Here is a 27,726-nt window from a genome sequence, read left to right on the forward strand (position 1 = left end):
CGCCAAAGAGCGGAAACAACTCAAATGTTTATAGCAGCCTTATTTGGAATCGCCAAAGAGCGGAAACAACTCAAGCCCATCAACTGATTAACGGACAAATGAAATGTGGCAATCCGCCCAATGGAACATTACTTGGCAATAAAGAAGGATATCCTGACTCATTCTCCAACTTGAACCTTGAAAACATGAGGCTAACCAAAAAAGCCAGTCACAAAGGACCACGGGTTGTATGACTGCACCTATAGGAAATACCCAGAATATGCAAATCTGAAGCTACAAAACGTAGAATAGCAGTTGCCTGGGGCTGGGAGGGATGGGTGTGGGGAGTGATGGTTGCGCTGCGTAGGATTTCTTTTTCGGATTATGAAAATGTTCTCAAAATTGACTGTGGTGATGGATATACAATTCTATTAATATACTAAAAGCCACTGAACTGTACAGTTTAAATGGGCAGACTGTGTGACATGCAAATTATATCTAAAACAACCGCTACAAAACAGTAAAAAATCTAGAATTTTAATGCTAGCTACAGAAGATGCCCTTTAAATAAAGGCAAGTTAGCTCTTGGGCATCGTAGCTATTAAACATACTGATTTTTCTTTGTTGTTCTATTACTGATAATGTCTTCATGCCCCAATCAGACATAGCTGAATGGAGAATCTAACTAACCTGGGATCCTATCTGGTCCAGCCCTCCATCCTCAAACTGAAGCTTTAATCTTTAGATGATGCAATCTATAAAATGAAGGAGCAGATCTCGATTATTTTCTCAAACTCCTTCCATGCTACTCTTGTCTGTAAATCATGAGAAATCAAAATTTTACTTAAAAAAAAAGTAACAATATACTATTCTTTACTGACGAGCCTTACAAAATCTAGGCATTACTATTAGTTCAAGTTATAATCAGTTTTAATCAAACCTCGGATTTAACGAGAAGGTTCTCCTACCAAGTTATGAAGTCATGACGATAAAAAACCTCAAGTTACCTGTTCTGTTGTACATCTTGACCCAAACCATGAAATCTTCAAAAAAGGCCTGTGTTCTCTGTTATGCTCAGGTGCCGAATACTTTGGGACTCATTTAAAGGAAGCATACCAACCAGTTTCTGCAGACGTCTGCGATCGCGCAAGACCTGGTGCTCACCTCCAGATGTCACTTCCCTTAGAAAACAAGGAGGACTTGATGACTTCCGGGGCCATCCAAGCGTAAGTGCCCGCGGCGCTCATTTTGGTAGTCCTGTGCCATTCTCTCGCTAACCCGAAGTCTGTGATCTTCAACGTTTTATTGCAGATGTTGTCATGCTCTATCTTCTCGAGCAGCAAAACTTAAAAAAAAAGAAAAAAAAAAAAAGAATCAAAAGAATCAAAGGTGGAGTATTTTCACATTCTTCTAATTTTCTGATCCCAATGTTTCTTTGGTATTGAAGATACAACCTTCACCGCAGTCGGAAGATAAGTGAGAAATGGGCTTGTATTTTGCCACCTTGCCTTACTTCCATCACCTATGTCATAACCTTTACTGGCTCATTAGTGCCTGCAGTGACAAGTTGTTTATTTTTTTAATCCACAGGCACAACACAGCTTAGCACTCTTTATGAATGTTTCCTTTTATGAGAAAGTAAATGATTTCTAGGGGCAAGAAACATTTACTGAGGTATCACAGGATCAGAAGTCTGTGAGAGTTCCGCCCCCCCCCCAACCACCCCCCTTAAGAAAAGAATACACTGTTTTCTTCCTAGAAGGTAGGTCCTGATCTAAAGGCAGAGCCTCTACTGAATGTTTTAAAAATTTTTTTAATGTTTTTATTTATTTTTGACACACAGCATGAGTCGGGGGGGGGGGGGGGGGATGGCAGAGAGAGAGGGAGACACAGAATTTGAAGCAGGCTCCAGGCTCCGAGCTGTCAGCACAGAGCCTGAGCCGGGTTTCAAACTCACGGACTGCGAGATCATGACATAAGCCGAAGTCGGACGCTCAACTGACTGAGCCACCCAGGTGCCCCATCTACTGAATGTATTAAAAAACACAGCAAACAGATGGACTGTCACCCTAAATCGTTACTAGCAAACACTATCTTATAGTAAATTTGCAAAATGCTTACAGGTTTTTAACTCCTAAAGATACTTGATGAACTGTGTTGCTTTACTGAAGCTCAAAATAGAGCAAAAAGTAAAAGCTTGAGGTAAATATTATGCAGATGCTGCTTTTCCTAGCCCTCAGCCTCCTGTCAACATACAGAATGTACAGAGCAACTTCCAGGAGCTGAGGTCACTGCCAGAGTCGGCCCCTGAGCTCTCCTGTAACAGTAGCTGAAACAAACATGCTGCTCAGTCTCTCCCCACCTGCACCCCGCACACCCTGCCCTTTGAAGAACCTGGGCTTCTTCTCTCCCCCTGCTTGATTTCCCTCTGCCTATACCCATGCAGAAACGTTCCTGAGGTTTTCCACGCGACACTAATGTAGCTGCTTACCCGGTTCCTCCTTCCCATCTGCTACAAGGGGAAGAGTTTAAACCTACTGTTTTTGCTAACTTATCTCATTCCTTAAAAACCTGCAATCTGCCTTGTAGCTCCACTGGTCTTTTTCCAAAGCACCCCCTCCACCCCCCACCTTCTCCAATTCCCCTGCCACAGAATTACAATCGTCCTACCTGGCCAGGATAATGCATCTACCAGCAGATTCACCTTCCTAAAGTGTTATAGCATTCCTTTATTTTTAAACCTTCTGCACACAAACTCCCAATATAGGCAACAACGTGGATGAATCTCAAAACCGTCACACCAAGTGAAAGCAGTTGGACATGAAAGGTGACATACTATGATTCCATTCGTATTCTGGAAAAGGGACAGAAATCAGATCCGTGCCTGCGGAGGCTGATGGCATAGGCTTCACTGCTAAGCTCCACAAGAGAACTTTTTGGGGTCATGCCAATTCTCAATCTTGGTGGTGGGGGTGGTCGTTGTTACAGGATTACACACATTTGTCAAAACTCAGCAAACTGAACTCCTTCAGAGGGTGAGTTTTACTGTATGTAAGTTACAGGGTGGTAAACCTGCATTACACAAAAAGCAAAAACCAAAAACCAACTCCCGTGATTCCCGATGCCTCAGAGATAATGTCCACACTCCAACATGTGGGCCACCAGAGCTCCACCTCTGCACAGCAACCTACCTTTCAGACGACATCATCTTCCTCTGTATGTGTTTCCTCCACTTACACTCCTCATCCAGCCCCCACAGTGTCCTCTTGGCGGAACCTTCCAAATACCTCTAAGCAAAAGAAAATTACTCCCCCACCCTTACTCACACGAACCTTGTGTTTCTATTACGGCCCTTATAAAACACAGGGTACTAGAAATATTTGTTTCCACCTCTGACTTCTCCACTTAGACTACTAGCTCTGAGAGAGTGAGTGTGTGACTTAGGGAGTGAAAGAAAAGAGAGGGAGTGAGAGACAGAGAGAAAGTTGGGAGGGAGAAGAGGAAGAGGGGGACAGACACGCTCTGTCTGTGAGCTCTGTCTGTGAATGAATTCACATTCATACTCATGTTATCTACACCGCGTCTGGTCTTCTTCAAGGCAGGTGCTTCACGTTTACAGATGAACAAAACACGCACATTGTTATAGTTGCCCTTTGCAGGTGCCCTTCCCACCTAACAGAAGTAACAACAAATAAGAGAGTCCCTAACAAGTGCTGAGTTTTCCCATACAGCTTGCACACATCCATTACTTCATTCAAGCCTCACAAAAATCCCAAGAGATGGGCCTTATCAGAGGATAATTAGTGTTAAAAAAAAAAAACAACAACAAAGCAACAGAACGAATCCATTTAAACAGTAATCAAATTTCAGAGTAAACAGGGCATGGTGGGGGGGGGGATTGTTACTCAGGTTTTACCTTGAAAACCAAAATGAAAATAATTCCATTTCATCTTTTTTTTTTTTTAAAAAGGACATTTGTGTAACATTGTTGCAACCATGTGCTAACTCTTAAAGGGATAAAGGGATATCCCTTTATCCATAAAGTATGTATGGAGGTCTTTTAGAATCAACTATCCAAACAACACCGGAGACCAGCATAAGACATTCTTCTTTTTTGATTTGTAGAACATGATCATAAAGAGGACCATTTTCCCAAACAGTTACAAGAACAACGAACGTCTACCAAGTACCTTCTATTCGTCAGATTCATTTACAGGTATTTTATTTTTTTTTTTTTTTAATTTTTTTTTTTTTTTTTTTTTCAACATTTTTTTATTTATTTTTGGGACAGAGAGAGACAGAGCATGAACGGGGGAGGGGCAGAGAGAGAGGGAGACACACAGAATTGGAAACAGGCTCCAGGCTCCGAGCCATCAGCCCAGAGCCCGACGCGGGGCTCGAACTCACAGACCGCGAGATCGTGACCTGGCTGAAGTCGGACGCTTAACCGACTGCGCCACCCAGGCGCCCCAACAGGTATTTTAATCATAAAATCCACACCCGCAGTGCAATGGGTAGAATCTATTTATTATCCGTACTTTATAGATAAGGAGGCTGAGACACAGGTGTTGGGTAATCTGTCAGGTGGCTAAAGGAGCAGCAAAGCTCCAGCAGTCTGACCCAGGGAAACACACTCCTGACTACTAACCACATAGCTCAGATGACAGCTTTTATCAATTTTTCACAAGAGCTTCCTTTATCCTTTAGAAATCTCTCTCCATTCAGGTGACCATTCTTTTCTTTCTGATTTCCTATCAGTGGCTAATTATCAACTGATCTCGGTGGAGGCGGTCTGGCGCAGCGAGGAAGAACGTGCACACTCTAGGACCAGACTGCTTGCTTTGGATTCTGCACTTTTGTTTCTTTGCCTGTCATGGGAATGGGGGCAGTAGGTACACCATAAGGTCGCAATAAGCAAGAGATGAGAACGTCAGATGCTAAGACCACTGGAACATATTGTAAAGATCACACACACACACACACACACACACACACACACACACACACACAGCCTTTATCAATGGGTTTGAAAATGTTTTTAGTAAAATCACCTTCATGGACTTCAGGGAACCTCGACTCTTTTTCAAGACTTGAAATTTCACTTTGCAGTGGATTTGCATTTTATCTGCATATCATCAAATGTTTACAAAATTAAACAGTCCTAAAAGTCAAAGAGTTCATGCAAATGGAGAGAGCCAACACTAGATTTATTTTTTTTTAAGGGCTTTTATTTTTGAGAGAGAGGAGGGGGGAGAGAGAGAGAGAGAGAGAGAGAGAGAGCGCGCACGCGCAGGTGTGAGGGGGGAGGGGCGGGGCGGGGCTGGGGGGCGGGGGGGGGGGGGGGAACAGAGGATCCCAAGTGGGCTCCGCGCTGACAGCAGAGAGCCCGGTGCGGGGCTCTAACTCATGAATCATGAGATCATGACCTGACGGTGAGCAGCAAGACCAAAATTCTACCATTTTCCCTACTTTTAAATTCGATGTTGTACTATATAGTGAAGGATGGAAGGGTGGGGGAGAGACTCCCTTCTGTTTGGAATAGCCTCTTATTCCTTCTGTCCATCTAGACTGTACCTATTCTCAAGGTCCAGCTTCCGGAGGAAAACCTTCTAGAGCATCCTACAAGATAATGACTATTTCATCTTTCCAATCATCCATTATCCACATATCATGTTCTTCTGTCCATTATCTTTTCACCTGAGACTTATGGCCCTAACTTACGTGCAAAGCTACTTAATCCTAGGAAATGAATTTTATAGATTTCCCTTGTATCCCCCAATGTCACCTAACAAAGTACCCTCTACATTGAATGCTCAATGGACTAGCTGATATTAATGATAATTATCACCAGTGCAAATACGAAGACAATTGCCTACCATTTACAGAGCCTCTCCTATGTAGAGTCAGTTCATCTCTACACTATTCTAGGGAGTGGGAATCATTATCCCGAGTGTACAGTCTAGAAATGTTATCCAAGAGCACGCGCCTACAACACAGGGCCAGATCTCAGGTTCTGTCTGTGGGCTACTTCCCCAGTCTTCTGCAAAAGCTTCTACTGAGAAAGCTACCGGTTGTAAGAAGGGGGCAAAACAACCAGAAATTTCATTTTGTAGACTGCTTTAGAGATGGGTTTTTTAATTTTCCTTCCTCCCACATCAGCTTAGGGTATATTTCCTTCTCAGTCCTTATTCCCCACGAATATCAAGAAAAATAAATATCGGATCCCTTAAAACCCTAAATACTTCAACCACAGAAACAAACCAAAAACCAAGTTAGTCAGTTACTTTATCAGCAGTATTTCATTTTTCTGCTTCTAATACCACTAATTTCACTTTTAAACAATGGTTATTCTTAGCACCAAAAAGACCCCAAATTAATAATCAAAATGGCTTGCAGTTCTATAAAACATTGGCTTCTAAGACATTTTCACACACGTCTTCACTTTTACAAACATCCACATTGGAAGGCACAAGGGAGCACTGATGAAAACGGGCATAAAGATGATTGTACCTTCCCAGACCCCAGGGAAGGCTTGGCAACCCTTGAGAATAACTGAAAACAGAACAGTGAGAACCAAAAACAAAATATTTAGGGGCCACTGGGTGGCTCAGTCAGTTAAGCTTCCAACTTCCACTCAGGTCATGATCTCGTGGTTCGTGGGTTCGAGCCCCTTGTCGGGCTCTGTGCTGACAGCTCGGAGCCTGGAGCCTGCTTCGGATTCTCTGTCTCCCTCTCTCTCTGCCCCTCCCCGAGTTGTGCTCTGTCTGTCTCTCTCTCTCAAAATTAAATAAAATGTCAAAAAAAGTAAGAATTTAAAACTGATTGCGTTCTAAGTAAATGTCAGGGCTGAATGTGCCCTGAGCAGCCTCTGTAGTGAAGGTTTGAGGGCACCTCCCCCCACCCGCCCTCCAGTCCAAAGTCTCCACGGGAGCTAAGTGCCTCCACACTCTGAACAGAAAACAAGTTAAAATAACATTCTGAATGTCAAACGTTTAGACTTCCATGAAAGGCCCATTGTTCTGGATTCTGTTTCAGAGGTGTGCAGCAGAATTCCTGAAATTCCTTATCTTTTGGGCAAAGTGACCGAAACCAAAAATAGCCAGTGTCCCGACAGGTGGACTCGGGCACCTGGCCAGGTTTCAGCCTAAGGCCTCAAGGTCGGCGGCCAGCTTCTGCTTCCTGCCATGCCCCGGGAAGGGTCTGGAGCACACCAGCCAGCCACCAGAAGAATGTACGGACCAGGCGAATACATTTTGGCCCCAGAAATGGCAAATTCTTGTTAGTAACCTAGCGACGAGCGTTTGAGCCCCCTTTTGTGAGACTTGAGTGAAGATTTTTGACCCTTGTTAGCCCTGTTCGTGAACAATCAGCCTTTACAACCTTGTACTTACTCTACTTATTCGACCATGAGGCACTTGATTTTTTCCGGCTCCTTTGAAGTTTCACATTGCTATTTTCGGAATTATCGCATATAATGTATATTTTTTTAAAAGCAATTACACTGTATCCATTCTGTTCTCTCACCACTTATGGGATTGCTGTGTCCAAATTCCATTTGAGCCAAATGGGGTAGTCTCAATTAATCTTTAACTAGAAATGTAGAATCAAAACAAAAGTCCTAAGAAAGAGAACAGGTTGACAAAAGCAAAGCGTGAAAGAATATAGCATTAATACACGTTGTTTCTGTCAGCCTAGGGAAGGTGACTGAGAATCTCAAGTCCGAAACCAACCGTCTATGAGGGATTAAGTGATGACTTTCTAAGCTTACCAAGTAGGACCACATCTGCACACATTTCTTTCCATCTATTCCCCCACTGGCACCTTGTCGCGTCCCCCAACACACACACCACTCGGCCACTCCTAGATCTGCTGAGGCAAATCTAAAATCTCCCCCTGGCCTTCAAGCCCCCTCTGGACCTCATCCGAAATGACCTTTCCAGTTCTTCTGGTGCCCTCTAAAATGAACCCCGCATCCTAACAATTCTGGGCACTGGTGCCCACCTCTGGAAAACACAGCACAGCACCCTAGCACCTGCTGTACGGAATGCCCTCCCCTCCTCCCCTCCATAAAAACCACACGGGGCAGGCACCCCACTTTTTGCATAAGCATCAGGGCACCAGCACTGCCTTCCACTGGCAGACCACTTCCAAGTCTATAACCCTTTTGGAATCTCCAATTCCCTTCTCTAAAAAAAAAGAAAGAAAAAAAAAAGCACAACTCCCTCACTCTCCTGCTCAGATCGCACAGGAGTCAGTAAATAACGGCCTTTGGGTTCTTCCTGCAAGACCTCAGCTAGAAGTTTCTACTTTCTAGTGCCGCTCTCGTTACACTTAAGGTCTTCTCGTACTTGTCCCTCTCCTCTCTCTGATGATATTATAAGTGACTGGAGAGTAGGATTTACACCTGGTTCACCTTATTTATTTATTTATTTATTTACTTACTTACTTACTTACTTATGCTGCACACACAGCAACTGGCATTTTTATATGCTCGGTAGGTATTTGTTAAATGAACGGCTACCTAGTGTAAGGGGGGAAAATGAATGTGAGGGAGATGAACTGTTACAAGCTTTCTCACGTGAGGTCAGCTGCTACCGCAGAAAACCAAGTCAACCTCCACACTCCTGGAACAGTGTTAGGAAAGGAAGACTGTTCTACAGAGAATTACAACAGGACGGTTATTTGAATTCCTATCCGTCTGCAGCATTTGACACGGTTGATCGTCCTCCTCTGAAACGTGTTCTTCGCTGACCTCCGGCGCATCCCCCGCTCCCTGGGGCTCCCTTTCTTTGCCAGCCGCTCCTTTTTCTGGTTCCTGCTCATCTCCCCGATCTCTAATTACCGCAGACCTCCAGGACTAGGGTCTTGGATCTGTGGTCCTTCTATCTACTCACTCCCCAGATAATTTCAGCCCACCTCAGGGCTTTAAATACCATTTCCATGCAGATGACTCCCAAGTATTTACCTCTGCCCTGGTTTCCCTTCGATCTGTTCTCAAAGCTGCAGCCAGTGAGGTCCTGTTACAAGGTGAGTCAGATCCCAGTTCTCAGTTAGAAACCCTCCAGGGTCATAGTAAAGTCAAAGGTCTTGGGAGACCTACACGACCCTGTCTCCACCCCCTCACGACCTACTGTTCTGCTCCAGTCCTCTCCTGCCACACTGGCCTCCTGCTTTAGGGATTTTGCAGGCTCTGTTCCCTCTGTGAGAGTATTCTTTTCCAGATGGCCCGTTTCCTCACTTTTTCAGGTTTTCCCGATAACCCACCTTTTCTGGAAGGCCTTCCTTACCCATCCAACCTAAAACTTCAACCTCTCACCTCAACAGATTCACCCTCTTCAAACTGAGGTTTATCAACTCTCCAGCATGCTACATCTTTTATGATTTATTATTTAACATCTGCGTTGTTTTACTGGAATGGAAGTTCCAGGAGTGGAGGAATGCGTTCCTGCTTTGCTCACTATTGAACACCAAGAGCCTCTCGGAAAGTTCCTGGCATAGAGTCCACAACCAATAAATAACTGCTGCATAAAAGAGTGCATTAGCTTACTGAATACAAGATGGACTTCTATAAAGAAGATGCAGATGTGGTCAGCGAAAATAGAGTTTCTCATTGCTCTGGCGCCCAATCCAAAAGCCACCGTACAGCCCCTTTCCTGGACACATACGATACTCAGTTTGAATGAGAAAACTTCCTACATTTCATCGTGTGAAAATCGAGCTCAGTATTTGTGTCACCTTGGTCTTTTCACAAAGTAGGTGACAAAGCAAACGGAGGGAGGAATTCTTCCACCATATGCTACACTGACATATTAGTGAACAGAAAGTCACATATCTCATACTATTGGATTCAACGTTTGCAGAAAAGCAGAAACCCAATGCGCTCCTTCAAATCACCTTACGCCAGGAAGAACTCAAACATTCCTACGTGCGGTCAAGACTCTCCCCCAGATGGCACGTGATTTGGTCTTTGGCCAATAGCTTAGAGAACTGGACTAGGAATGAAACCCGGTGGTGAAACGGTTACAATAGCAACACAGTTCTTCGTGCCTCTTCCTTGACCCTCAACTTATCAACCCAAGTTGCAAGCAGAGCTGCCACAGCACGCACATGGCAGCACCTGTACAGAGAACAAAGCTCCAGACTGTGTCCTCCTGCTGCTGGCTCGTCCCAATCAAGCAAATTAGCCAAATCAAAAAGACCCTCCCCCCAACCAAGATGAATAAATACATGACTACACGATACTCTACACCGCAGAATGACTAATAATGATGTTAAGGTTGTAGAAAACTTTTAGGCATCAAGGAGTTCACGCACAACAACTTTGGGAAGTATTTAAAGCACTCAAAGTATTTCTAAGTAACATACAAAAACGAGTCTCCTCGCCAGCTTACACTTAGACTGTGTCTTACAGCTTACTTCCTCAACGCTTTGACACATGCCAGGAGTCAGCAAACTACACCCCATGGGCCAAGTCCAGCCCATGTAGACAGCCCAATGTCTACTTTGTAAATAAAGTTTTATTGGAACACAGCCACACTCATTTGTTTACATACTGTCTGTGGATGCTTTCAGCTACAACAGCAGAGTTGACCAACTGCAACAGAGACCTTAAATATTTACTGTCTGGGGCTTCACAGGAAAAGGGCGCCGACCCCAGGAGTACACTATCTCGCTTTATCCTCACATCACCCTATTCAGGAAGTCAGTGCCCGTGAGCCCACAGTTGGTGAGCTGTGGAGTCAGGGTGCAGACCTCCGACACCACAGGGACACTATTTGTCACCCAACGTCAAAGGCCAAATGCTTAAAGATATTCCTTTCCCCAGAGACACAAGCCCAGAAGAAGCCACCCAGACTCTCACCCGGTGTCCTCTATGACCAACCATCCAATTTCATCAGACAGTGAACTGGATTTGAGATGTAGTGTGTATTCATGGAAGAATTTATAGATCAACCCAGAAAACCACCAAGAAGGAACCCACAAATCTGTCCCTTTGAACAATTTCCGAACTTGGTGCTGCATTGAAATCATCCGGAAGCCTTTTAAAAAACATATTGCTGCATCGAAAGCCCAGATTGATTAATGAATGGACAGAGTTAAATTTGTGTTAAAGCAAGTTAGTAAAACATTAATAGCAGGAAAGTGTATAAATGCTCGCTTAAAGTTCCTTCAATTGCGTATTTCAAGATGTTTGAAATAAAATGGTAGAAGAAAATTCATTGCTTGTTCCCGACTACAGTCAACTAAATCAGAATATCCAAAAACGAGACCAGGGATTTTACTTTTTAAAAGCTCACGAGGAGCTTCCGATACCACATTTGGCGTACGAACAGCTGCTCCAGAGTGCCATTCGTTACCAACAGAACCGATCGTCTGGCCTAGAGGGTCTCAAAGTATGGCCCAGGGGTCCCTGGGCATCCTCACGGTGGCAAGAGATTGCAGAAGCCACAAAGTGGCTTCCAAAGCGTAAAACAATGCCGCTCTCTCCTTTCTCAGTTTGTCTTGGAAAATAAGAGGTCCCTCCCCCGCATTAAAAATGCTTTATTAAAATGTAATGGGTCTGCTATTCTTCTATTATTAAATATTTTTTTTAAATTTAATGTTTATTTTTGAGAGACAGAGAGACAGAACACAAGCAGGGGAGAGGGAGAGGCAGAAGCAGAGGGAGACACAGAATCCAAAGCAGGCTGCAGGCTCCGAGCTGTCAGCACGGAGCCCAACATGGGACCCGAACTCGCGAGCCATGAGATCATGACCTGAGCCGGAGTTGGACACCTAACCGACTGAGCCACCCAAGCGCCCCTATTATTAAATATTTTTAAGTGTATCATTTCAGGTTTCTAACTTGGTAAATATCAGTAGCTACAACCCACGTAAACAACAGCTCTTTGGGGTCCTGATGATAAACATTTGAGAACTGTTCATCCAGGCAGTAGATGGAGAAGATAAATGCTCAAGTTCTGGGATCAGAGGCTCTGGATTCAACAAGGGACCTTGACAAAGGCAAGTAAACCCTGGCTTCAGTTTCTTCATCTGTAAAATGGGGACAGTCAAAAGGTTGCTGTGAGGCATAAATGAGAATCAGGTTTGGGCAGTGCCAGTGCTTTGGATGCATTAGATAAGTGTGAGCCATCGTTCCTATTACGGCCATTGCTTAGGTGGTTTTTTTGTTTTGTTTTTTTTTAACGTTTATTCATTTTTGACAGAGAGAGAGAGAGAGAGAGGGAGAGAATCAGCGGGGGAGGGGCAGAGAGACAGGGAGACACAGAATCTGAAGCAGGCTCTAGGCTCTGAGCTTCAGCACAGAGCCCGACGTGGGGCTCAAACTCACGAACTCTGAGATCACGACTTGAGCTGAAGTCAGACGCCTAACCAACTGAGCCACTGAGATGCCCCAGGGCCATTGCTTAGTTAAAGCACTTGAGATGAAGCAGCATTTGAGAGAGATGATTTAAAAATTTTTTAACATTTATTCATTTTTGAGAGAGCATAAGTGGGAGAAGGGCAGAGAGGAAGGAAGACACAGAATCTGAAGCAGGCTCCAGGCTGCAGCACAGAGCCTGATGTGGGGCTCGAACCCACGGATCAGGAGATCATGACCTGAGCTGAAGTCGGACGCTTAACTGACTAAGCCACCCAGGCGCCCCAAGAGAGATGAATTTAAAAAAAAATTTTTTTTTAACATTTATTCATTTTTGAGAGACAGAGAGAGACAGCACGAGTGGGGGAGGAGCAGAGAGACAGAGGGAGACGCAGAATCTGAAGCAGGCTCCAGGCTCTGAGCTGTTAGCACAGTCTCACTGACCGCGAGATCATGACTTGAGCTGAAGTCAGACACCCAAATGACTGAGCCACCCAGGCACCCCAAGATGAATTTTTAAAAATAACTAAATTCATACTGATTGGAGGTCAACTGTAAAAATCTGCTTCAGGCTCCCAAATAAAACCAGCACAGTTTTGCCAGCCTGTGTAAGAACCCTTGCTCTGCCCCCTGACATTCCTTACTGAGGTGTTTCACCTTTTGGGAGCTCCTCAAGGCTGGGGAGGGTTTGGGGACAGTCACTGACACTTGGAATGAAAATCATCAGCCTGGCATGGTAAATCTGGTCACTATTTCCTAACTCTAGTGAATCAGAGACAGAAAATGCTCTCAACTAACTCACCAAATAAACAGTGATTATAAAAACCAGGCTCGTCATAAATGATAAACAATTTACGTCAAACCAGTGTCTAAGTATTTTAATTTTTACTGCCCTGCTGATAAGCTAGGATAGGACAGTCATAAAGCAAATTATCCCAGGCTCGTGTTTCTTTTTTCCGTACAAATGTTAACCTTTCAGCCGACCAGACCACGTTCTTCCTGAAAACCTTTAATGGCTGCCTCTTGTTAGTCTATACATGTTAGTATGGCGTTCAAGGCCCTCACTCACTGCTGGCCACGTGCTGAATGCCTGTTTCCTTCCCACGAAACTCCTTGACTGCCCTTCATTCTAGCTGCACCTGACTACCCTTGGTTCCCTAAAAACGTCCTTTGTTTTCATGCCAGTTTTTCCACAAACGCCTTTGATGAGTAAAAGAAACATCAAACAGATTTCCTCTCCAGGACTCTGTCTGCATCCAAGAGAGGAATTCAGCAGACCGTATCAGAAATCTAGAAATTCAGGCTCAATGAGGTTATACAACTTGCCCAAGGTCACACGGCTCCTAAATGACAACACTGATAATCGAACCCAGGTCTGACAGAGGTGGAAGGCAATGCTCCCGCCAGTAGCTACGCTGTCCTGGAGAAGTTCAACCCTTGAGTGCAAACAGGGCTTTCAGACACCTTCTGAAATGGATGGAGTGGTCTTCCCTTCTCTTCTTTCCTTCACTAGGCTTTGATCCACTTGACAACGACTACAAGCATGATCTGATCAGATGCATAGAGTGGAGTCAGCCTGCATGATCCAGAACCAAATACCTGACAGCCCCCCCCCCCCCAACCCTAACAGCTATAAAAAAATGAGTGCTGGCCTAGTTATTTTTTTTATTAAAAAAAAAATTTTTTTTAACGTTTATTCATTTTTGAGAGACAAAGAAAGACAGCATGAGCGGGGAAGGGGCAGAGAGAGGGAGACACAGAATCCAAAAGCAGGCTCCAGGCTCGTTGCTGACAGCACAGAGACATGGGGCTCGAACTCACGAATTGTGAGATCATGACGTGAGCCGGAGTCGGATGCTCAACCGACTGAGCCACCCAGGCGCCCCATGGCCTAGTTATTTTTAATACGCAAGTGTGAAAATGGTAGGGGAAGATGTGGGGACCCTTCATCATTGCTATTGTTCTAAAAATATATCCTTTACCTGGTTTTTTTTTGTTTGTTTCAGAATGAGATTAGCCCTTGCCACCATTGGGGTATCTGTACTCATCTTCCTGCGCCCCTTGGAGTAGAAGGAGGCTGTGGCATGAAGCTACACGCCTGGAATAAAAGAACAGACGAGAGAAGGAAGAAGATGCGTGTCTTTTAACTGATAATAGCGTAATTAATAGCTCCTCCAAATCACTCTGATGAGCTATTTAAGCACCTTACCTGGAGATGACAGTTCCTATAATTTTCTCAAATAGTTCCTTTATTTACACCATACTAAGAAAAACTAAAAAAAAAAGAAAGAAAAGAAAAAAATTCCTTTTGTAGTTTGTTTTAGGGAGAGCTCTAAGTTGCACTTGGTAATAAATCTAAGTATGTCCACTTATTGATTGTAAATGCCACTGTAGATAATATATGTAATAATGATTCCCCAGAAGGCAAAAAAAAAAAAAAAAAAAAAAAAGATCAGGATAAAAAAAATCGCTGAAATGAAAAGTATAAAAGCAAGTAGCTACCAAAATCTGTGGCTCAGTTTCTCACGAGATATTTGTTTTCTGCTAAGAGCACCACCACCACAACTCGGTAAGCAGTATTAAAAAACGAACCGACAGACATAAATTATGCCACGTAATCTTGTCTTCGATCCTGAATCACGCCAGAATAAACAAAACACAGACTCAATCCCAATAATTCAAGCAATCCTCAGTAATTCGCGTACTGTACTAGTTTGTCTCCACTCCTCCTTGGTAACTTCCCTGAAAACGACTTCCATTGGGTGAAACCAATGCCTTCTTTGGCAGGAGCAACCTCCACAGCCTCCGCGTAGGCCAATTTCAAGTCCGTTCTCCACAGCAGCGAGAGTCATCCTGTAAACACACCATCCGATCCCACCATTCCTCTGCACAGAATGCTTCCAGGCTCCAGACAATCAGCACTCAGAGCGGACCCCCCCCAATGGGTCACAGCCACAAGCCCCACCGTGCCTCCCCCTGCTCGACCCTCGGCCTCAGCCTTCTGGTCTTCCCCCCTCTCCCTGGGAAGGGAGGCTCAGGGCTGCTTCAATCTCCCTTTGCCTGGATCTTTGCTTGACTCATGCTTCCTCCTCACCCACGTCTGTGTCACTCCTCAGAGTGGCTTCCCTGGACCACCTGTCTGAGTGACACCCTCCCCCTCCGCCCCATCACTGCCTGCTATCACCATGCTTAATCCTCTTGACCGTACTCACTCACATTTGCCACTGCATGGCTACCGTCTTTCTTTCTCGCTAGGCTGCGTCCTGTGCCAGCAGGGATATTGTCATCGGGTTTGCCACTGTGTCCCTAGGGCCCAGTAGTGACTGGGGAAGGGGAGGGGGAGGGCTCAAGGTTTACTGAATAAACGCTCAATGATTTTTCTCCCTTCTCTGCATGGGTGGAAAACTGGCCAAGTTCATAGGAACCCCATGTTGCCTCATACTGTTCTCTAGTTGTTGCATACAGACTTGGCAAGGCATTTTCTACACGCTTTGCACCCCAGGAGTGACAGGGCCTAGTACGTTTTAACAACATAAATGATGCTTAAAACGTGCTAAATTTGGCTCAACTTTCAATCTTTGGCTGTTAGAAAAGGAACAAAGTAGTTGATTCTAACACAACACAGCTATGATTTCAACATAAACCCCACCTCAAATATATGATAAAACTTAAAAAGACCAATGAGAAAAGAGGAAAGAAAAAATACCAAACAAAAGCCATATCTTCCTATGACAAATTTAAACATTTGTTTTAAACAATAATTTCAACTAACTTGGTTCCAGGTAGTTTTACACTGGCTCTTTGTAGGCTCCAGAATGAAGATAAAATTCAATATTGATTTTTAAAACCTTGTTTACATTATCATTAACTCACTACCACCATTAGCAAATAACCAATAAATTCAAACAAAACACACTGTAATAGAATTTCACGTTTGAGAACACTCAAACGTCTGAACAAGAAGTTATGGCTTCAGGGGTGCCTGGGTGGCTCAGTCAGTTAAACTCTTGGTTTTGGCTCAAGTCATGATCTCGTGATTTGTGAGTTCGAGCCCCGCACTGGGCTCCATGCTGATAGTGCAGAGCCTACTTGGGATTCTCTCTCTCTCTCTTTCTCTCTCTCTCTCTCTCTCTTCCCCTACCCTGCTTGTGCTCATGCTCTCTCTTTCTCTTTCAAAGTAAATAAACTTAAAAAAAAAAAAAAAGTTATGGCTTCACAGATCACAAGAGAATTCCCAAAGTATCTGCATTTATTCATTGAATAAATAAGACCAGAAAGTGAGGATAAGGCAATGTGCTAGGCACTGTGATTTGCACATTTTGGGACCTATTAAAAATATCCACATTATAGTAATTTAAAAACTATAGCAATGGTCCTACTGTAACAAGTACTTGGCTAGGCTAACGACCAAGCCAATCACATCTTTTTCAAAGTACAACAATTTAAAGCAAAGACAGCCTTGCCTGACAGTTACAGAAATTAAAATGCTCCAGGAAGTTTGGCAATTTATTCTGAGAGTGAAAACGCTTTCAAAAACTAAGTTGCAGCATATAACCACGTCCAAATGACACATCCACTCCTGTGCAGGAGTCTATGTGCCGCTGTTCAAGTTTCCTGCTGTCATTAAAAACCACTTAACCATGTTATTATTCCAGGGTCATGCTATTTCTTTTTACTACTGAATAGTATTAGCTCTATGAAAGATTTTAATTCATATAAAAACATGGATTATTCTCCCCATCTATGCTTTGACAAATACTAGCAAATGTACTCTACCTTTACGAACAGATTCATGAAGACCTCAAGCATTATCACCATCCAACAAGACAAGACAAACTAAGCATAATGCAAAGTAATAGTTACTGGCCCTTTACTTTTTTGATCTAAGGATCAACCTAACCCAAACTGTTTGCCTGCGTTGGTAACTGACGCCCTTCAACAGGGTAAGTAAGCCTGTAGAATGGCAGGTTCCACGTGTATCACAGAACTGCAGCAAATGCCCAGGCAGAGCAAGCAATGATGTTCTTTTTTGCTGTCCTTAAAACACCAGGTTTTGCAGAAAATAACCAGCAGATAAGGACTTGCAGGACATCACCGAGGAGAGAACTTATGGAACCCACAGACTGTGCACACACACCTTGTTCTGTGGCAGCAGGTTAGACCTATCTATCCTTCAAGGAAAGCATATTCCAGGAAATAAGCACCAACTGGTAGTGAACGCTGTCAGGTTTGAAGCATTTACAAAAGTAAGTACATTGAAAATTGTGCTGTCTTTACTGTAACATGTAGTCCAAAAGTAAATAATCCTAGGTCCTCCATGTGACCTCTGTCCAAACTCAGAACACAAGACCACTGCCATTTTTCTATGCCATATCTTGTTTGAATTTGCTTCTGACACTTGAGTAGTTGCAAACTATAAGACTATAATTTGTATCAGGGGTTGGCAGGAGTCCTAAAAAAAAAAAAAAAAAAAAAACTAAAACAAACTATCCAATGCTTGCCTGCAGGTACCAACACTTTAAATAGTCTGATTCCCATAATGAAAGTCGGATATTCGTCATTTTCAAATAACTTTCAGTGCGGAAGAATTCTGAATAGGAAAAAGAATCCACACACACATGAAACAAATACATCATTTCTTGCCGTCACTCTTTTTTCTGCACACTTGGGGAAGGACAATGTTTCCGTTTGGGTTAGCGCCTGTCCCAGCAGGTTTTACCAGGTTGAAAGACAGGCGGCTGCGGTAGGCCAATGCCAGTTCTGGCTGCATCTTTAATCTTTCACAAGATTTCATCCCATCCTAAGAATATGAAGGGATCTTCAATGCTGAAGAACCAAGTTTCAACAGCGATCCCATTCCCAGTTTTATAAGGTGAAATTTCACAGGATTCGGGGTTAGCCCATTTGTCAGTTCTCTATGGACAGCTAGAAAAATCCATCTTGATTTATAAACAAAGTAAAGGACACAGGCCAGGTCTTCCAAGATTTCAAGTACGTGTGCAAGGACAACGCGCTTGCTGGTAGCCTAAACGTGCATGATGGCACAAACCGGTGTTTATTTTCTGGAGACCTGTCATCAACACTCAAGCTACCAAACCAATGATAAAATCCCACTTTCTGTGCAGAGACGTCTGAATGAAACTCTTTGGAAATTGTCAAAGGACACGAAGCCATATTCAAAGTAGTAAAGAGCGACTTCAATTCAGCACTCGTAAAGCGGAAGGAAAGGAGGAGTTTGATGAAGCCGACAAGGAGGGCCATGGGTTCCCCAGGTTATGAGGCCCCGGTTTGCAGTTCCATAAAATGAGCCACTTATTGTACCTCAAGGCCAAACGGCACCGTGGGGTTTCCAGGAGATCCAGCTATTTAACAACTGTTTAGTCATCAAGCAAGACAGAGCTGCCTTTTTAAAAAAGGCATCCAAAAGCAACAAAACGAAGTCAAGGTGAGTGCGTCACCTGCCCCAAAGCAAGTAACCAAGGTCTAGCGGGATCTCTGGGCCCCGAAAGGCCTGCTCAAGAGGTGCTGCTGGAGCCTCCTTCCACCTGGTTCTACGCCCGGGGGCCCGCCCAGGGCTGGCACGCGCGGTGGGCTCCGCGGAGCCAGGCTGCGTCTCCCGCCCCCCTCCCCGCCCACCACCTCCCCGGCCCACTTACTGTTGCTGGACTTGAGGTCCCGGTGCAGGATGGACACGACGGCCTCCTCGTGCAGGTAGAGCATGCCCCGCGCGATCTGCACAGCCCAGTTGACCAGCACGTGCGGGGGGATGCGGCGCGCGCGGCGCGCACCAGGCGCGCGCGGGTCCGGGGCGGCGTTGGCGGCGGCCAGCGCGCGGTTGAGCGCTCCGCCGCGGGCGAACTCGAGCACCAGGCAGAGGTGCGGCTGCTGCAGGCACACGCCGCGCAGCTCGATGATGTTGGGGTGCCGCAGCATGGCGAAGAGCCTCGCCTCCCGCCGCACGCTCTCGGCCGCCGCCGCCGCGTCCTGCTCCGGGTCGCGCCGCGCCGCCTTCACCGCCACCTCCTGGCCCTGCCAGGTGGCGCGGTACACCTGCCCGAAGCCGCCGGCGCCGATGAGCTCCTTGAGCTCCAGCCGCTCGAAGTCGATGTGCACCGGCGAGCCGGGCCGCGGCGGCGGCGGCGGCGGCGCGGAGCTGGCGGCCGGGCGGCACGGCGCCACGTAGTTGGCGGGGAAGATGCCCAGGCGCCGCTGCACCTGGCCGGCCCACCAGCCCTCGTCGCCCGACACGGAGGCGTCCTGGGACAGCACCTCCACCAGCTGGCCGCGCCGCAGGCTCAGCTCGTCCTCGCCGCGCGCCTCGTAGTCGTACAGAGCGGCCCACAGCCCCGCTCCCGCCGCGGCCGGGGCGGAGGCCGAGCCGCCGGAGGAGGCGGACGACGACGACGCGGAGCCGGCGGGGGCGCCCCGGGCCGGGGACACCGGCCTGTCAGCCGCGCCCTCGGAGCCCGGCAAGGCCATGGGGGGCGGCCGGCAGGGCGACGGCGGAGCGGGGCGACGGGCTCAGCCTCCGGGGCGGCTGGGGGCGCGCATGGTCCGGCAAGGAGGGGGTGTCGGGACGCGGGGGTTCACGGGCCCACCACCCGTAGGCCCCGGCGTCGGTCCCCGTCCCGCCTGGGTCGCCTGTGCTGCTGCAGCGGTCCCCGCGGTGGCGGGCGCTGTCGCACCATGGTGGCGCGCTGGGCCTGCGGCGGGCCTGTGGCAGGCTGGGCCTAGCCGCGGCCTGGGCCCGCCCCTCCGGGCCCGCCCCGCCCCGCCCCGCCGGGACCCGCCCACCGCGCTGGCCCGCCACGCCCCCTCGCGGCCCGCCCAGACCCCGGGTCCGGGGCCGCCCCCGCCGCTGACGCTCAGGGGCTTGGGTGCGCCGCGCCCACTTGGCCCGGGAGGCGGAGCCGGCAGTGGGTGCACGAGGTTTTCCAGAAAAGTCAAGCCAAGGGTAAGGCTTCGGGGGGGCCACAATTCTCCAAAAAGCAGTGCAGCGGCTGAGGAGGATCCGGGGCGCTGGGGCGTGACGCGAGGGACTAGGTCGCAGTTCTGGGAGAGTCGGTGCATCTCAGAACAGGTCGCAGAACAAATCCGTATCAGCCTTTCCATATCAGTTCCCGGACTGCGAGCATTGGAAATCCACCGCCCAGCCCAGAACTAACCAGATTACGGATCCCCCGCGCAGTGAGCTGCAGGTTGTAGAGGCCCCGAAGCTCATTCTTCTTGACAGATAATCAATCCCGCGTTTGCCTTTCTTTACTGGTCCCTCGAGTGGGAAAGAACCCCCTGTCCCCTGTGAACCCACAGTTTCGGGTTTAGGAAGCGTTGGCCAGACATATTCCCAGAAAAGGCGAATAGAGCGAGGGAGTCTGTGCCCAGAGCTCCAGCCTTCACTGCTGTGCTGACTGTTCATTCACAGGTGTTTACTGGCGCTTCGCTCGGGACGAACTCTGTACAGAAACGTTCTGGGAAGCAGGGCCTCCACCCTTATCCGTTCGCTCTGTGCAGGGAAGGATAAGCTCATAAGAGATGGAAAGTGAAGCTTTTATGTCTGAGGGCAGGGAGCATGTCAAGGCTAGCGATAAGGAGGAACTTTGAGATTTTCCTGTATGAACATACTTTTTTCTCTGTAATTTTTTCATTATTTAAGAAAATCATCTTCGAGAGTTTACTGGGTCAGAAGGGCTGTGGAAAGGAATAAAATGACGAGTTCTCATGAAATGGTCTGCCACTGTGAGACATAGCCCGCCTTCTCTCCCTGCCCAGACTCACAGACTCCCTTCTCTGCCCCATTACCCTCGCACCCCACCCCACCCCTGTTCTACCCCCCTTTTACAGTTTCTGTCCTGATGGTGACAGGCCTAGACAGACGTGGGTCTCCTGTCCCTATTGATGGAGATGTGGGAAGAAACCTTCCAGGTGTCAATATTTCTCATTTAATGATTAACGAGCACTTACTCTGTCTAAGGCCCTATGCTAAAGATTGGAAGTTACAAAGCCCCTTCTCTAGAGAATGATAAGGGAATAAAGAAAGCTCCACAAGAGAAGAATAAACCAGTTGTCCTGGGCTCAAGGTGAAGAAGCACTTCCTGTTGCCTGGAGTCACTGGGGAATGCCTTGTGGTGTGTTATTTGAGCCGACTATGGCTGGGATTAATAGCAAAGAGGAACAAGGACATCTCAGGCCATGTCCACATAAACAAGAGAGAACAAATAAATACTACGCTCAGGGCGCTGCTAGAGGTCAAGAGGTTACTATGGCAAGCGATGAGACTAGAAAGAAGAAAGCCCAATTATAAAAATTCTAAAGGAACGAGAGGGTCCTGTTGTAGGCCAGCCTGAAGTCTGCGTCCTTTACCACCAGCAAATGAAGAGACGATTTGGGTTTTAGGAGGATAGGGCATAATATCGCTATATATATAATGAGAAAGTCATGGTCTTTTCAATTATACTGTTACTGGCTGTGTGACTTTGAACACAGTCACTTTACTTCTCTGCAGCTCAGTTTCCTTATCTGTAAAATGAGAATAATAACAAATAGTTCCTACCTCATAGGATGGTTGGGGAGACTGAAGGAGATAATGGATGTAAAGGTGTGGAAGGTGCTTAGCACATAGTAAGTGCCCAATAATAGTAATAGTCCTCTTATTATTAATAGCCCTTTTTATTTATTTTTTTTTAATTTCTTTTTTAACATTTTATTTATTTTTGAGACAGAGAGAGACAGAGCATGAACGGGGGAGGGACAGAGAGAGAGGGAGACACAGAATCGGAAGCAGGCTCCAGGCTCTGAGCCATCAGCCCAGAGCCCGACGCGGGGCTCGAACTCACGGACTGCGAGATCGTGACCTGAGCCGAAGTCGGACGCTTAACCGACTGAGCCATCCAGGTGCCCCTAATATCCCTTTTTAAAAAAAGAGAGCAAGCCAGTCTCTGGTCCCTTTGACAAACATAGTTTCTAATCGTTTTGGTTTTTGAGTACTCACATTTATGATTGTCTTCTATATACGACTAGCATCATGGGTTTTCCATTTGCAGCACTGAAATTAAGATTCTCACCCAAACAAATTAAGCACACACACATAAAAAGTCAACTCAAAAGGAAACATAATTAAAATAGTACAGTTGGCACATGGATATAGCAGATATCAAGAAAGTTGTACTGGAATGACCGAGGTTGGGAATACATGGCTGGGGGTGCTGGGGAGCCCTGATGTTTCAGGACAGAGCCGTGATGTGATTATATTGAAACTGTGTAAAGATGAGATTAGCAAACATGGAAGCAATAGGTGTGACTAGGGCGAGGTGAGAAGCAAGAGAACAAAGAGAGAGACCACTGAGACAGGAAAAGGGAGAATTGGGCAGGGGGGGCTGGAACCCACGGCCCTGGCATCAGGAAAGAAACAGCCCAGTGCCAGACACAATATGCAGAGAAGAATCAAAAGTGCTTCATCACCAATTACAGGCCCCCAGGACCTCATCCCAAACTCAGGGGTCCAGAAAAGTGCCAGGATTTAGAATTTGGGGATTTAGAATTTTAGTGCCAGGGTTTAGAATCTTAACAATATAGTACATATTTGAATACTAACTCTTTCAATTCGGGATGGGACAGCACTGCAAAATCAAACACATGGATATTTCTGCCCCAAAATGTAAAAAACAAAAAACAAAAAACTCACCAAGTGAGATAAATAAAGCCCAAAAGAGCCTCATGTCATTTCATGTCAAGTTTTGTTGCCAAATGACTTCTAATGCCTCCTGACAAAGTTGGTTTTGGTTTTTGGAGCTTCTCAGATTTTAGAATTGTGGATGAGGGCTTGTGGGAAGTGTTCAAGATAACTCCACCCAGGTTTCTAACTTAAGGAAGTAGGTGAAAGGTAATGATGTCAAATGACCTAGGAAATGGTTTTAGGAGATGGTTATTCTTTGACTTCTTAAATTTGGGATGGTTTGGGGGTACTGAGTTTTACAGCTGGAATGTCAGAGAATGAGAAACTCAGAAAGGAGATCAGAGGTGCACGGAATTGAATTTTGGAAGTAATTCTCTAAGGTGATGTCTCACACTGTAGGGAACTATTCTAGGCCATGTAGGGAGCAGGGGGACCCCGTGTGTGCCTGTCGGAGCAGTGTGACAGTTTCATTTACCCTGGCAGGCTCCTCGTAACCTTCAGGGACTCTGCTACCTGCCAGGACTCCCCCCTCCTCTCCAGTTCCAGACGGATCAGTCTGTGAAGCCTTCTAACTTGGCTAAACTGGAGATCTCTCTTGACTCACACACTTGATACTAACAGGAGTACTGAGTGATTATAAGTCTCAATACCACAATCCAGAGTCTTCCTGTAGACCTCCTTGAACCACCAGCCATGTGATCCCCTGGGATCTTTTCCCCATCTCGGACCTCTGAGCAGCAAACTGTCCTGATGGTGTCTGCCTGGACTGGCTGATCCTAAAATTCATCACTTGTTACTTTTGTGTCTTTTTTCTTACTGCCCCCCCCCCCCAAATCTTTAGTTGGGGAAATAGCACTACCTAGAGATGTGTGCTATAACCATCCCCCGCTCTGTCTAGCCCAGCACATTCTACCAGGAAGACCATCATAACTCAAGAGCAGAGTGCTAAGACAGAACTTTGGTGACAAATACATGTAAATGGAAGCTGATAAAAAGAAGAACCAAGGGAAAAAATTAAAAGGAATCAGACAAAGAGGGCAACACATTAGTGTTAGGGAAACCAGAGAATGGCTTTATGGAATTGTTCTCTTGAAAAGTTGTATTAGTCTGCGGTTGATTTGGGAAGGAGAATCAACCCTCAAGAATCATCTTCTCTTTGGAGAATCTTCCTCTAATTAATTATCACTACCCCTTTTATCTTAGGTCAGCTGTTCTCAAAGTGTGGTCTGTGGGCCCCAAGAGATCCCTGAGACTGTTTCAGGGGGTCCACAAGGTCAAAATTATTTTCATGATTATACCAAAATATTTGCCTTTTTCACTGTGTTGACATTTGCACTGATGGTTAGTGCAGCGAATCAAGGCAGTGACACCAAATTGCACAAGTAGTGACTGTGTTCTTCAATGACACACACTTGTAGTAAAAGAAAAAAAAAATGCCAGGTTCACTTTGAAATGCCCTTGATAAAACAGTAAAAACTAGTAATTGTATTAAATCTTCACTTTTGAGTATAGGTCTTTAACATTCTCTGTGACATAATGGGAAATATATATAAATAATTGTGCTGCATACCCAAATATGATGACCGTTTAAGAAAAAGCACTTCAGTGATCCTTTGATCACTTTTTTTCATCGATACCATTTTTATTTGAAAGAATGAGTGATAAACAAATTGTAGTTATTCAGATTTGAATATTTGGAAGACATTTTCTAGAAAAGGAACACAGCAGGACTATTATCTCATGGAAAAACCACTGAAGGGATGTGTTGCCAATGATAAAATTGGAGCTTGCAAGAAAAATCAGGATTTTGCAAAACTTGTAGCTGTTTTCCTTAGCTCCATAACTTCCCAGACACGTAAAGCGTTTTCTGATAGGGTTGGTAGTAATATTAAGAAATGTGATTTCTTGGTATTGTACAATGAAATAAGCCATCATTTGAAAGACCTGCTTAGCTCAGTGAGCCAGTATTTTCCCAAAGACCAATATCTTTTTGATATCACAAAACCATAAATGGAAAAAAGAGCATTCCATAATGATTTCAGATTCCACATTGTAACTTGTCTTTAAAAGACCACCACTTGTCCAGTTTGGGGATAGTATTAGAGAATGTCCATGATTTCCCTGTAAAGGCTATGAAAAATACTTCTGTCTCAGGAAAGATTAGCAGTGTTTAGGAGTTAGGGAGATGGAGAGAGAGATTAGTGTGGGAGACCTGTGTGATGGAACTATTGCGTATCTGAACTGGGATGCTGGTCACACAATTGTGCACATGTGAAAAAATGGCACAGAACTACACACACACACACACACACACACACACACACACACACACACACACAGATGAATGCATGTAAAACCTGAGACCCAAATAAGTTCGCTGGAATGTATCAGTGTTGATGTCCTTGTTGTGATATACTATAGTTATGCTAGGGAAATTGGGAGAGAGGCACACAGGCTTTCTCCATATTATTTCTTACAATTGTGTGCAAATCTATAATTATCTCAAAATCAAAAGTTAAAAAAATACTTCTGTTTCTTCCAATCACTCATCTGTATGAGACTGGAATTTCTGCATATGTTTCAACCAGCACAATATTTTGCAACAAGCTGAATGAAGAAGCACATAAGAGAATTTGGCGATCTCCTATTTAGCCAGGTAGAAAAAAGATCTACAAAAACCTGAAACAATGCCAGTCAACTTATTTATACGTTTTAGTTTGGGGAAAAACATTAATATTTTTTTTTCATAAAAATATGTTACATGTTACCCTGTGATGGGTTTCATGTTGTTATTTTAAAATAAAGCTATAAATGCATATTTTACAATTTTCTTAGTTTTAATTCCACTATAGACATTACTGACAGTTAGAACACAAATACACCAAATATATACAGAAAGATACAAAGAACCTCTTTGAGGTCTTCATAACTTGTAAGCATGTAAAGGGGTCCTGAGATTTGAAAAGTTTAGAATTGTCCTAAATTAATGGGAGGATTTTTTTTAAAAAATCAGTTCTGCTGATTAGGCTTTTATTCAAATAGGGGCATAAGACCCTTTGCTCGATATCCTGGTATAGTGCTGGCTGGTACAGATGAAGCTAGGACATTTCAGCAACATGGCAGTAAAGTCAATAAGTCTACAAAACGGAACAAACAAACAAACAGAAAACCCTCACATTAAACCAGAAAATCTGGCTTTTTCTCATGGGCTTTGACTTAGACTTGAAGACAAAAAGCAGAGAGAGTAATGTTGACTCTCCTATCTGCTTTGACTTCCAGTTTCCCATTTGAAGGAACTTCAGTAGCAAATAGCAGAAAATATCATCCCTTTCTTGGGAGGGGGGTGCCTAATCTACCCACTTGGTAGCCATGACCCAAGAGGAATCGATGTAGAGAAGGTTGCTGACATTTAAAATTCAGCTTCAGTAGATCTGAGATGTAGTCTGTGCTGAAAACCTTGAAGGCTGAAGAAGGATGGTGGTGAAAGTACATTTAGAGGCCCTTTTGCCATCGAGGATCTTAGAGTCAAGGCTAACAGATACGAGGAAACAGCCATATTGAGAGAGGGCCAAATCTGTGGAATGTATGGTGTGGCAGAACAGTTGAAAGATGGTGGGGATCAGTGAGAGGCGAGGTTGTTTGCAAGGTGACCAGCTCTCCCAGGTTTCCAGACACAGGAAAGGGTGTTTTCTTGGGAAGAGCAGCGAAAGGAAGACAGATTAGAAAAAACGTTAAAGATGGGCCGTGGTGTCTGCGCATGACCAGAGGTGAGACACCCTGGAGAGGTGGGAAAGAGGGGTAAGGAAAATATGTTCCCTCAAGAACTATGTGTGTGAATTCTTTTAAAAATGGAAAAATATTTGGGATTAAAAAAAAGTCTCCCAGCATTTTTGGTTCTCTTTTCTCAGAACTTTCTACTTCTAGATGTGAAATAAAGAACATTAGGAAGACGATTAACAGTGCAGTTTAATTGCTCGTATCTGGTAGTGCGCCAGTCTTTTTAAGACAGAAAGCGTTTTGATTGATATCCTGGAATTTTGCCAATGCCAGCTGTTGTGACTTACGTGGATTACATTTCGGAGATCTTTTGTGTGGTGTTTCACCAGTGTGCATCTGGTTTATTTTCCTATGCCAAAAATCAATTTCATCTGCCAACAAAAGATAAACGTTTTGCACAAGGTGGTCGGAGTTAAAATTTGGAATGGTCATTGCCAAGGCTCTTGGGCCTGTCACATCTCAAAACATAGGGCTTTTTGAGCAAACCAAATTATGCATGTATGTGACAAATTATTGTAATTTTATTCTGGTATCGTCAGATTTCTTATTCATCTATCATGAATTATGCTACAGTTAAACCAAGTAACGGTACAAATAAGTTGCAGCTAAAGACAGGAGAGAATACAGAGAGTGAATAGCCTCATCGTTCAATACCTATTTTTGTTTTTTTTTTTTTTGAGTGTCAGGAAGTAATCAAGGTACTTGGGATATAAAAATGAACAGGACAAAGTTCTCTGTCATGATGAAGCTTATATTTTAGCATCAGTAGACGGGAAATAGAATAAATAAATTACATAGTCTATTAGGATTTGATAACTCCAGTATAACATAAAAAAAGAGCACAGGAAAATATGGATCGGGAATGGGGCAAAGCCACAATGAGTAGGTGCATGCTGTATTCAGTAGGGAGGTCAGGGTGGCCTTGTTGTTGAGAAGG

The 27,726-nt window shown here is 45.0% G+C and overlaps 1 protein-coding gene across 2 annotated transcripts in view; it reads right to left on the minus strand.

Annotated features, from left to right (window-relative positions):
* The window catches only part of MAP3K21 (mitogen-activated protein kinase kinase kinase 21), a 61,487-nt gene extending 41,668 nt beyond the window's left edge, over positions 1-19,819 (minus strand). For both annotated transcript variants that reach the window (XM_042908569.1, XM_042908568.1), the window contains exons 1-2: positions 18,997-19,819; positions 1,144-1,324 (exon numbers count right to left, since the gene is read on the minus strand). In XM_042908569.1, coding sequence (XP_042764503.1) covers positions 1,144-1,324; positions 18,997-19,819 — 1,004 coding nt within the window. The remainder of the gene's footprint in view (positions 1-1,143; positions 1,325-18,996) is intronic.
* Positions 19,820-27,726: the final 7,907 nt, after the last annotated feature.

Source organism: Panthera leo, chromosome D2 (genome assembly GCF_018350215.1).
Source record: "Panthera leo isolate Ple1 chromosome D2, P.leo_Ple1_pat1.1, whole genome shotgun sequence".
NCBI lineage: Eukaryota > Metazoa > Chordata > Mammalia > Carnivora > Felidae > Panthera > Panthera leo.